Source organism: Sesamum indicum, linkage group LG4 (assembly GCF_026168435.1).
Source record: "Sesamum indicum cultivar Baizhima isolate 11 linkage group LG4, ASM2616843v1, whole genome shotgun sequence".
Lineage (NCBI taxonomy): Eukaryota > Viridiplantae > Streptophyta > Magnoliopsida > Lamiales > Pedaliaceae > Sesamum > Sesamum indicum.
The window spans coordinates 5,540,208-5,553,340 of NC_142660.1; the positions used below are offsets into that span (position 1 = coordinate 5,540,208).

A 13,133-nucleotide genomic window follows, 5' to 3' on the forward strand; every position below is an offset into this window, starting at 1 on the left:
AGAATGCTAACTTATACTTTACCCCCAAAAAGTTTTTAAAATTAAACTTACACTCCACATCTCAGTTCACACATGACCTATTATACCCCTTTTCTTTAAAATTTGAACTAAAAACGCTAAATTATACTTTATCCCAAAGAATTTTTCGAAATTATACTTATACATTCTCCAAAATTCTCGGTTTACATATTACCATGGATGTAAACTCATAATATTAAATAAAGAATAAAATGAAATATATTTTTTGCTAATAACAATATTTTTCGTTCAAATCCTAACAAGAAATCAAGTGTAAAAATTGAATCTTTAAAGAGGGTGTAAGTATAATAAATAAAAAGTAACCAAAAAGAGAAAAAATCCCGATACAACACAGGCATTAAATTTAATTTAATTTTTAAATGATAAAAATGCCCTTAAGTAGCTATCAAAAAGTAGAAGAGGTGTCAAAGTACATATGGGAATGATACTATAACCCCACATATTTTTTCAATATTTATATCAATTTTTAATTGAATCTCCAAACAATTTTGAAATTAAAATGTTAAATTATTCAATTAATATATTAAAAAAAATTAGTTATTAAGTTATTTTAACTTTTTAAATATTTAAACTCATGATCTAGTAATTAATTTTAAAAATCCTCGTATATATTACTTTGACAATAACTCTATCTTTTGATAATTGCAGACGGACATTTGTATTATTGAAAATTAAAAAATTTGACAATTTAAAGGCTATTAGGAGTTGTTTTTTTTTTAAAAGGCAAAGGTGATTTGTGTAAATATAATTATTCTAAATGCAATTTAACAACTAATAAAGATAATACAATTATATAACATCCTAAAAGTTAAAACCACAAATAATTAAATCAACAAAAATTTAATTACATAAATAATGAAATTGGTAATGTATTAGTCAATATTGAAATTATGTTCAACGCAAAAATTAAACAAAAGAGAATATATTTATTTAAGAATAAATTTATAAAATGTTGAAAGGCTAATTGTTTTATTATCTAAAATAATTAAACACATAAATAAATAAATAAGTATTAAATACATTTTTTACATCAGATAATTTTGTATGTATATAAGTAAATAAACAATAATTTCAGCTCTTAAACTAGCAAAAAGACAAGAAAGTACAAAAACTGATATACAAATCAAACATATTTTGTTTTTGCACCTAAGATGCTTCCTAGCAATCAATTTAGTATCTTTACAAATTATATTAAAAATAAACTTAATTACATTTAAACCCCCTTTTGAAAATGCTAATTTATACTTTACCCTGAAAAAATCTTTAAAATTGGACTTACACTCCCCATCTCAGTTCACACATGACTCCTTTTTGTTAAAATTTGAACTAAAAATGCTAAATTATACTTTATCCTAAAGAATTTTTCAAAATTATACTTATATGCCCTCCAAAATTCTCGGTTAACACATTACCCCTGATATAAACTGATACTAACATTAAATAAAGGATAAAACGAAATATTTTTTTTGCTAACATTTTTCGTTCAAATACTAAGAAGAAGTAAAGTGTAAAAAGTGAATCTTCAAAGAGGGTGTAAGTATAATAAATAGAAAGTAATCGAAAAGAAAAAAAAATCCCTATGCAACACACACATTAAATTCTCTAAAAAATAAAACATATAATAAGAAATTCTCTAATGAAGTATGTTTCTCATGTTATCATAGACATAAAACAACAAGAAATATAATTAAAAGTTGAAAAATAGTGAAGACAATATAACAATAAATAACTAAATTTAACATCTTTATATAATAGTTAGGGAAAAGTATTATTTTAGTCCGTTAAGTATGCCTAATTTTAATTTAGTCCGATAACTATGTCCATTTCTGTTTAGGTCCAGTAACTTACGAAATTGCTTACTTTTAGTCCTCTAGCAGATTTTCGGACAATTTTACCCCTATGAGTGCATATGGACTAAAACTGCAACTGCCTTTCAAAAATTGCATAGGGGTAAAATTGTCCGAAAATCTGTCAGAGGACTAAAAACAAGCAATTTCGTAAGTTACTGACCTAAATAAAAATGGACATAGTTATCGGGCTAAAATTAAAATTAGGCATGCTTAACGGACTAAAATAATACTTTTCCCTAATAGTTACTATTGATATATAATTAGACACAAATATTCTAGTCAATTTATTCTTTTCTTAAAAAATGATTGATAATTAATATATCAATAGATTTCAAAGTGCATATTATTCATAAATAAAAAGATAAAAGAATAACAAAAGAAATACAATAAATGTGCAATTAGAAGTCATCCACAAACAACAGTCAAAATCCTGCATACAACACAGAAGAGTTATGTGACATCATTGATGAAATCGATCCACATATTAGATAAAAACAGTCACTTTCACCTCCATAATAAATTGTACTATTAATATGAATAACATAAGATATGAGTTCTCTTGTGCAGATGCATTCCTGAATGAGATGATGCGAGTAATCACACTTCACTTGACAATTCAAAAGTATAAGTTATTTTCAATTGCTTTGATGGATGTGTATGAGTTCTTTCTTTTTAGCTTCATTGGCAAGTGGGAGTTCTCTTTGCTGAATTATGTTGATGTTCGACACATTACGTCCGAAAAATCTCATCGATAGCTTACCCGGTTCCCTTGGCCCAATAGGGATTGGGCAAGGGATATTGATTGGGGGACGAAAAAATGGAGAGGGAAGCACATCATCAATGTTGCCTACCGTGCATTACTTGGCTCGTGCATTTATCATATATGCAAGGAGCGGAATATGAGAAGATTCGAACATGAGGAGAGACTGCCTTTGATATTGGCTAGGTTAATTGTAGAGGATATTCGGCACCAAATAATTAGCATTGAGTTAGCTAGTTCTGTGAGTACACGTGCATTATACAGACAATGGCGTATTCCTTGGCCTATTGAGGATAGTGCCTAGATGAGAGCGTTGTGGTACTATAATTTTACACATTTATGAAGATTACATTTTTCCAAAAAAAAAAATCTCATCGAAAACCAACATCCACAATTAACATAGGATCTTCCACTATACATCATTCTTTCATATAATACCCCATTGGTGAAATTTCTAACTACATCCTTTGTAATTTATTTACAAAAGTTAAATTTTTTTTACTAATTATGTTAAACATATTCTAATATAATTAACAAAATCTTTGAACAGAAAGTAAGTGAAAAGGATGGGAAAAATACTTTTGAAAATAAAATTAGTCTATAAAGTCGGTCATACAAAACGAATTAGCAGTTATAGTTTCTCTCAACTATCTATAGATAATTTAAGAAGTTAATAGTAACTCCACCTCAGTGTTTTGGATGAAAAAAAAGAAGTTAATAACCTGACTCCCAATTGACAAAAAGAAGAGTAAAGTAGGATTTGATACCTAAAGACTTCTCTTGATCCCATTAGTAAAATAATTACACTGAACAAAAATAAAGAGACAGAAGACAACAAGAAACATTTATCACCTATCCTACACTCCCATCTTCTAGGAAATTAGGGTAAACCTTTCACATATAAGGATATATAAGCATGCCTAGTTATTGATTATATATGTGAAAAATATCCACTTACTCACCTACTCCACGAGGCGCAGGCAATATCATATTTCATAAACATGTTGAAGGCACGTACATTCACAAACTTGTATAGATTTTCATTTATGTATCACCTAACACTAAAAAAGCAACAACAACAAGATAAAACTGCAATTAAGAGATCTGTGCAGAGAGAAGTAGAAACATGCTGACGCTAATAATAAAAAGCATAAAGGAGCCATCAATAAAATGAAAGGTTTACCCCTATTCTACTACTCGATCCAGCACTGAGTAATGAACAATATTCTGATGAATAAAAATTACATAGTCTATAACTATATTGTACATAAATATTGTGAATGATAACCTAGTACTCCTTTTAATAATAAAATCGTGCATGAACCACAAACATAAAATATTAAGGCTAAAAATTTCATAAATAACAAAACCTACTAAAGGATAAATATTATAATATCACCAATAAAACATTATCAATCTTTTTTTATTAGAAGTGCCTCTTCGAAATACAAATAAAATTTAAAACAAGTAAATACAATAATGTAACAATGGGTTGAACTTCCTCTGCTCAATAGGCTTTAAGCAAAACCAAAATGAATGGTAAGAAAATAATACATTAAATTAAATTTTCAATTTGTTGATTAATCCAATTCAGATGAGAAAGAGAGATAACAGAACATTCTCACCGTGTAAAGTGAATCCTTGTTGACTGGCACTGGAAGGTTGTGTTCCCTCCTTCATTCAGCAACAGTTTTCATTCCCTGGCAAGCTATGATGTTCTCAATGTGTAAAGTGAATCCTTGTGGACTGGAGCCCCAAGGTTTGCTTCCCCCTTCATTGAGCAACTATTTCATTCCCTGCCAAGTCTTATCAGCAACTGTTTTCACTGGAAGGTTTTGTTCCCTCCTACAACAACTGTATTCATCAAATTTTACCACGTGGTCACAATGCTGTTGTCAAAGGGTTGTAAAAGTGAGGAACTTCGACCTAAGTCCAAGCATGCAAGAGCACACTATCTACCGGACAAGCAGATTTAGTCTACAAAATAAGATTGCTAAGTTTACACGTAATTTTAATTAATAAGGCATCTACAAGAATGAAACTATCGAAAAATTATAATGTGAAAAAGATAGAAAAGACTCATACTTTTAAGAGTTTTACAATGCATGGGAGGAAGGAGGAAAAGATACTCTTTCTGGAACATTCTAGCATTCATGACATTATCTTCTCACAAAGTGAATCCTTGTTGACTACTACTAAAAGGTTCTATTCCCTCTTCCGTTCAGCAACTGGTTTCATTCCCTGTGAAGTCTTAAGGACAATATTACCTAAATATAACTTTCGTAGATCTGACTCAAAAGAGTCCAAACTCAAAACTCTTATCAGGCAAGGTTACAAACCTTACTCATGTTTTAAACAAGTACCAGGAGAAAGTGACATGTAAAATGTTACAAACATTCTAACAGGACTTCTTCAATCATCCAATAGAAACTGACAACACTACCACTTACTTTGGAAGCATCCAAAACCATCAACACAAGATGTGTTGATTTGGCGACTGCAATAACCTAAAACCATACTCAAGAAGCTCCTTTAAGGCATATAATATCCTCCAAATGTCAAGTCAGTTTCACCAAGCATCACATCTAGTTTATCATCTATTATAGTCAAAACCTTTACCTTGGTACCACGCCCCTTTCCTTCAGATGCACCTTTTATAACTCCAGGAAGATCAAGGAGCTGTATTTTAGCATCATTGTAGTGAAGAATGCCCAGAATGCAAGTTAGCGTGGTGAACTCATATGATGGGGCTTCTGAATCAGAATACAAAAGCACTTAAAAGGATTGAATTATTATAATTGAAAAGAATCTTGGAAGATGAATCTATTAGAATAACTTTCTGTGCAAGCAACCATTCACATATTGACACAACAAGAAGAAATGAAAGAAGTTGCATACTTTTGGGGGCTCCAACAATTGCGTCCTCAGTTTTGCTATCTTAACCTTGAGCTGACCCAAATGATATTATGTATAATCAAACAAGTCATTATCATGATTATGCATCTTGCAGCATCGTATACACGGTCAAATCCATCATACCTAAAGTTTAGTATGCAATAGTCAAATCAAGAGCACAGTGTCTACCACACAAGCAGATTTATTCTGTAAAATATGATTTCTACATTTACATGTAATTTTAATTAATAAGACATATATCAAAATGAAACTATTGAAAAGTCATGATGTCAAAAAGATAGAAAACATTCATATTTTTAAGACGAGACATACGAGATGGAATAGTCATCCCAAGTAGAAAAACAACACATGCATCACCCTGTGCACCGAAGGGACCCCCCCGAGGCCTCTTTTGCGGCGGAGAAGGACCGACCACCTAAGTTGTGCGGAGAGGGCTAGAGTGGTCGTTCCTGTAGAGACTCTAGGGAGCCGCAGGCACAGAGCTTCCCACCTACAGTTGGGCTAACTCTTGCTCACCTTTCTATTATTCTCTTATGGTCGCCTTCCTCGCAAGCATGGCGTCGATCTCAAGCTTCTTGCTTGAAAACAAGGGATAGATTAATAAAGCGAAAGGCAAAATCCAAGCAAAACCTAACACATTTAAGCGAAATATATGAAAGGCATATTGAAATAATTTAAACATCGCATGACAATTCCAAGTAAATACTAGATGAAAAATAGTGCGTAATGTCAATCATGTGGCTAAATAGCCCCATTGCCATAAAACTATGGCGAAGTTTTCCCAACTCTTTATGATGCGTGTCTTGATGGGCGAACTGCTCCATTTCGAGACCAACCCCCGACCATCGTCTCTAACATAAAAAAATCTTTCCTTCCAAGGATCCTTAGAGGAAACAAACACTACAAAAAATGGGGGGATTTGTAACGGCTTTTTTGGAACGGCCAAATGGTTGTTCCAATACACACGGTCTTTGTAACGGCTTTATAACGGAGTGGACTTGCTGACATTATTGAGAGGATAATGAAAGTAATTTTTTTGTAACGGCCAAAAATCATTATAAAAATCGTTACAAATTTTATGTGTGCTTAAAACCATACAATTTGTAGGTTGTTACTGTTTTGCTATGGTTTTTCTAACGATTATCTATTTTTATAATGAATATTTGATCAAATAATCAGTCATTACAATGGCAATGGCAAAAATCGTTGCAGAGTATACGAAAAGATAGTGTTACAAGAACCATCACATTAGGAACTATTTTTTTTATAAGAGCCGTTATAAAATAACGACTACACTTTCTAGCGGATAGTTTTCAACGGCTATCTTGGGCGTTTCAAAAGCCGTTAAAAGCCGTTACAAAACAACTTGTATATATATATATATATATGCATTTTATTTCATTTGTTGTAAAAATTCTTATACTAACTACACACACTCTCAACATTTTGATTTTCGTGCATATATATTTGATTAGCTTGTATATTATTACTCGAATTTTGGACCATCAACTAGTGTTGATCATCAGTTAAGTTGATTGACTAGGTAACAAAGACTAATTTAATACTTTATTGTGTTTAATTAAATTAATTGTAGTTTACTTATTTTAGTTTTATAATTTTTTATTAATCTTATATCATGTTAATTAAATGTATTATCCTAAATAGTGTACATAGCACTGTAATATTTATAAATATGTAGGTCGTCAAATTAGAAAATTAATTGGATATATATATATATATATATATTTAGGTGTGAATACAGTGATATATATATCATCACGTTACGAGAATTGAGGAGATGGATGTATAATGAGAACCTCCGAGAGAGGGCAGGTCTGATTTTGGAGTTTGAAAATGGGCTTAAAACTTTCATAAAATGGGCAAATGGTCAGCATGGACATAAGGATGAAACAAAATTAGGTGCCCTTGCCGAAAATGCAAAAACACAAAGTTGAGAACACCCGACGATGTCAATTATCACCTTTGTATGTGAGGGTTTCTGTCATATCATAATTGGACTTCTTATGGCGAGGATAGGGTACAGGAGTACTTTGACTGTCCTTCTATTACCTGAGGAGCAAAACCCAGCTGCCCATGTGGAGGATAATTATTCACATTGGGGTGATCAACAACATATGGATTGGGCCAGCGGATGATTTTTGATGCAGTTGGGCCGTGTTATTTTTCTTCTTCACACGATGTTGTGCCTGATGATGGTATGAGGTCCTGCTCTGTTGATGTCGGTCCTTCTTCATATTATTTTGTCAATGGCGCCTATGATTATGAGTTAGGGTTGGTAGACTATTTTTACAATGTAGCGCATACTGCCAACCAACTATTGGGGAACGGTTGCACACAATCTCAATTGACAATTGTTGCTGAGTTGGTGGATATCAAAGTGGATGGCCATATTTTTTAGCGATCATATGATCAATCTTAACTGACTTTTTCTTGGCAGATTGCTTACTCTCGAACATAATATTTACAAGAGTGGGGGCAATATAATGTGTATGTGAGTAATAAATATTAATTTATAAGAGTAAAGAAGTAATTTTTATATATATAAGCCACGCACTAAGTACGTACATTCTACCACACTACACAATTTTCAGCATCACTATAAATATTCAAAATATTATTTTTTATACCAAATTTACTGTTCATTAATTTGACCATTCAATACACCTTCCCTTTAAAAATTCTCTATCTGAGAACTAATTTCACCTTATGATTATTATTTCGAGGGTAAAATTTCCATATCATCCGTTAACCAAAACCACATCAATAACAATATTATTTTACATATCGTTGCAATTAAAAGATAAAACATTGATTTTTTCTTCTAAAAAATGAATTGATATTATCCATTTAAAAGATGTAATAGAAATAAATGCCATTCATCTTCTCTAAATATTTTATCATATAACCTACAGAAGTCCGGCTCATACATAAATATATATATATATATATATAATTATCATATTCCAAAATACAAAAAATAAAATTTTTTATGTGCATCTAATTTTCGATTTTTTTAATCAAATATAAAGATGGCTTCTTCGTTTTAAATTGCAAATGAAGATCTAAATATTTATCAGATAAAAAGATTAAATAAAATTCACTACTATATAAAATATTAAATAAAAATAAAAAGATAACTACTATATAAAATTAATAGTTCACATCGAGATGAATAATTATAAAGGGAAGGGATAATTACACTCTCCTCTCCTAATGTTTGATGTAATTATACGTAAACTTGAGGTTTGCTTTCATGTAACAAATAAGTCTCTTCGTTAGTCAAAATTCACTGAATTTGTTAATATTAATAAGAAAACTGAACGAAAATTAATATTTACCCTCAAATAACTTATTACTGACTTATTGCAGGTCAAATAATTTTTCTCGGAGTAAACTACCCTTATAATGGTAAAGACATACCTCATCACATGTATTAAACCATGAACATGTATGAGGATAATTTGATCAAAAAAATATTTATTTGACATGCAATAAGTTAATAATAAGTCAATTGAGGCTAAATATAATTTTTTTTTTTTGTTAATATCATAAATTTCGGTGAATTTTGATTAATGGAGGGACTTATTTGTTAGACGGAAGCAAATTTCAAGAATACTAAATAATTTTTCAAATATAGGAGATCGAAATGTAATTACACTAAATTTTAGAGAAGGGGAATGTAATTATCCTAAAGCAAATGCAAATGTCAATCAAGCATTTTTATGTGTATAGTATTGTGCCTATGCAAAGGACCAATACACATAATATGGTTTAAGAATGGCGCGGAACAAAATAATGTATTGATGAAAAAATTAGAAGCACAAATATTTTTAGTGTGTAAATATTATGAATAATTAAAAATATTTAAAAATTTGCATAATTTATTTACTATTATTTGTTATTTTTTGCAATCTATTATTGTAAAAATAAAATATTAAATAATTTATTGAATTTTTCTATGAGATTCTAAATGAATTTAATATATATTTCTCAGAAAATATTTATGCTTCACACGCTATGAGTGTGCATTTTACTAGTTTTATATAAAAGTATAATAAATTAAAAATTATATGTATATTGAATATCAGATTTATTTATAAAATATCTAAATTTAATTAATTTAACAATCAAGTAATCATAATAATTATTTTAATTAGATTTAGGATTTTTTTTAAATTCGGTTAATTGGGTTAAAAACACATGGAACCGAAATTCGTTCGATTTTCTAGTTGAGTATTCGTTACATTATTTTGACATATTGAATTTTTTATTTGATTTTATTAAACAGACACCCGTACTGCAAATTTTTATAATTTATTGGTAGAATTATAAATGATAATTAGTTTTTTCTTTCAACTTTTACATTTTGGTTTCTTTCAATTTTTATTATTGTTTAACTCTTTTTTACAATTTATTTATAGTACAAAATTAGAAACTATTAAAACAACCATATAATCGAATGTCCAAAACCCCTTAAAGTGCACAAAAATCAATACAAATTAAAATAATTACATTAAAATAAAATTCATCTTATTATAAAATAGAAGAAGTTTAATAATAAAACAATCAATTAATTTAAAGGGGAAAAAAATAAAAACAATAAGGAAAAAAATACTATGTTAAATAGGAAAAACAATTATAAAGGAAAATTAGTTATCGCTAGAAGGAGGGCTTGAACCTCCGACCTTGTGGTTAACAGCCACACGCTCTAACCAACTGAGCTATTCCAGCTTTGGTTGTAGGGTTCTTTTATTTTCATATATATCGGTTACGAGATCATAAGCTATAACTACTCGCCGCTCCGGCGTCGATGGCGAGAGGAGAGTGGGGAAGAGAAATGCAGAAGAGAGCTCTGTTCTTGCTTTCAAGACGATCTTTTTCATCAGAACCAGAAATTCCGACCCTTTACTCGTTCCTGCAACCTTCAATTTTTTCACTCAAAAGAACCACTCAGCCACAAGAAGCAATTACACCGAATCCCCATCAAAAGCCCACTTCGAATTCCTTTTCCGAAGCCCAAAAATCCAATCTTGAAGCCACCCTTGAGGAGTCCCTTTGCACGAACAGCACCGATGAGGCGTGGAAGTCGTTCAAGACGCTCACCAGCTGCTCATCTCTCCCCAGTAAGCCCCTCACCAACTCTTTAATTACTCACTTGTCGTCGCTTCCTGACACTCACAATCTCAAGAGAGCATTTGCATCAGTTGTTTTCGTGTTGGAAAAGAATCCGTCTTTGTTAGAATATCAAAGCGTGAAGACCCTTTTGGATTCCATGAGGATTGCAGACACTGCCGCCCCTGCTTTTGCATTGGTGAAAAGCATGTTCAAGAATAGGTTTTTCATGCCTTTTGGTATGTGGGGCGGTGTTCTTGTTGACATATGTAGGAAAAATGGGAGCTTTGCTGCTTTTTTGGGTGTTTTCCATGAGTGTTGTAGGATTGCTTTTGATGAGAAGGTGGACTATATGAAGCCTGATTTGGCTGCTTGTAATGCTGCCTTGGAGCATTACTGTCGTGAGGTTGAATCAGTTGTTGATGCTGAGAAAGTGGTTGAAACTATGTCGGTTTTGGGCGTTAGGCCTGATGAAAATAGTTTCGGATTGCTTGCGTATTTGTATGCAGTTAAGGGGCTAAATGAGAAGGTGATTGAGTTAGAGGGTTTGATAGGTAGGCTTGGTGTTTCTGATAAGCAGAAGTTTATTCATAATTTGATTTGTGGATATGTGAAGTCCGGTAATTTTCAATCGGTTTCTGCTACTATTTTACGTGTTTTGGAAGAAGCGGAAGGACGAGGTTGTAGTCAGGAAACTTGCAATGAAGTGGTAAAAGGATTCGTACACAATGAGAATTATAAGAGTTTAGCGAATTTGATCATTGAGTCTCAGAAGCTTGAACCTACATCCGTTGTGGTAGAGAGATCTTTTGGTTATGGTGTTATCACTGCTTGTATTAGTCTTGGTTTACTAGACAAGGCGCACATAATCCTTGATGAGATGAATGCTCAAGGGGCTTGTGTTGGACTAGGTGTTTATGTGCCAATTCTGAAGGCTTATTGCAAAGAGCAAAGAACAGCTGAAGCTGCACAATTGGTTACAGAAATTTGTAGTTTGGGACTTCGGTTGGATGTTGGTAGCTATGATGCTCTAATAGAATCATCTATGTCTTGCCAAGATTTTCAGTCAGCATTTTCTCTGTTCCGTGACATGAGAGAAGCAAGAATTCAAGAGTTGAAAGGAAGTTACTTGACGATTATGACGGGTCTAACAGAGCATCATCGGCCTGAGCTGATGGCCGCCTTTTTGGATGAGGTTGTTGAGGATCCTAGGATTGAAGTTGGGACTCATGATTGGAATTCAATCATTCACGCTTTCTGTAAGGCTGGGAGGTTGGAGGATGCAAGGAGGACTCTCAGGAGGATGATTTTCCTTCAGTTTGAACCAAACGAGCAGACATATCTATCACTCATTAATGGCTATGTGGTGGTAGAAAAATACTTTAGTGTCTTAATGCTGTGGAATGAGGTGAAGAGGAAGATCTCTGCCGAAGGCGACAAAAGGTTCAAATTAGACCATAGCTTGGTCGACGCTTTTCTATATGCTTTGGTCAAGGGTGGTTTCTTTGACGCTGTTATGCAAGTTGTGGAGAAATCTCAGGAAATGAAAATATTTGTCGATAAGTGGAGGTACAAGCAAGCATTCATGGAGAAGCATAAGAAGCTGAAAGTGTCAACTTTGAGAAAGAGAAACTTCAGAAAAATGGAAGCATTGATTGCCTTCAAGAACTGGGCTGGTTTGAGTTCTTGATGATTGTTACATCTACCTTTGCTGATTTTATTTATTCAATTACACATTAGTTCATCGCTCGACAGCCAGATGAATTCAGGGCTCTCTTCAAACAAATTTTCACATTGGATCAGTGATATTTACCACTGAAAGCAGGTAACAGTAACAAAGCTAAGCCTTCAAGAACTACGGTAAATGTTCGTTCAGAGAATTACTGTAGATTCAAGTCCATATACTAACCAGCACGTCCGACGAAACAAGCTAGGATTTTAACAACCCTTTCATCGAGGTCGTTTTCTTGCTCTTACTGTAGTGCAAATCTCACGAGATATCTGGTACTGAAAAACTACATTCGAATTCGATGAACAATGAGTAGCTTTCCCTTTCTCGATTTACTGTTGCAATTTTGTTGCTATTAGGAGGAGTCAAGTTTCTGATGTATGAAAGTCACTTTCGTACACGGAAACATTGATACTAAAGCTTCATCTCTTGTCTGTTTCCAGACCAGTAAACACCTGTACTTGATGTTGCCATAATGTGAACCTACTGAAGATATGGGCAGCTAAGCTACACTTCCACTCAAAAATGATCGCTCAAAGCTCGTTTGAACTCCATTCATTGAATATGAAAAATCGAGTTTTAAGTACATTTTTTCCCACTAGATTGGAAGTTTTACTCGGGCTCGACGACTCTATTAGTAAAAAGAACGATAGATTATGTGTAGAAAGTTCAAACTAGTAAAAAGAACGACAGATTATGTGTAGAA

General features: G+C 32.3%; 1 protein-coding gene and 1 non-coding gene across 2 annotated transcripts; one reads left to right on the forward strand and one right to left on the reverse strand.

The window, feature by feature from the left end:
* Positions 1-10,243: 10,243 nt before the first annotated feature.
* TRNAN-GUU (transfer RNA asparagine (anticodon GUU)) lies at positions 10,244-10,317 on the reverse strand. Its single transcript has one exon. It is a non-coding gene; the product is annotated as a tRNA-Asn (tRNA).
* A 57-nt stretch (positions 10,318-10,374) lies between these two features.
* Positions 10,375-12,758, forward strand: LOC105160100 (Pentatricopeptide repeat (PPR) superfamily protein). Its single transcript, XM_011077366.3, has one exon. It carries the CDS (start codon positions 10,397-10,399, stop codon positions 12,386-12,388), a length of 1,992 nt encoding a protein of 663 aa, XP_011075668.1. The 5' UTR covers positions 10,375-10,396; the 3' UTR covers positions 12,389-12,758.
* Positions 12,759-13,133: the final 375 nt, after the last annotated feature.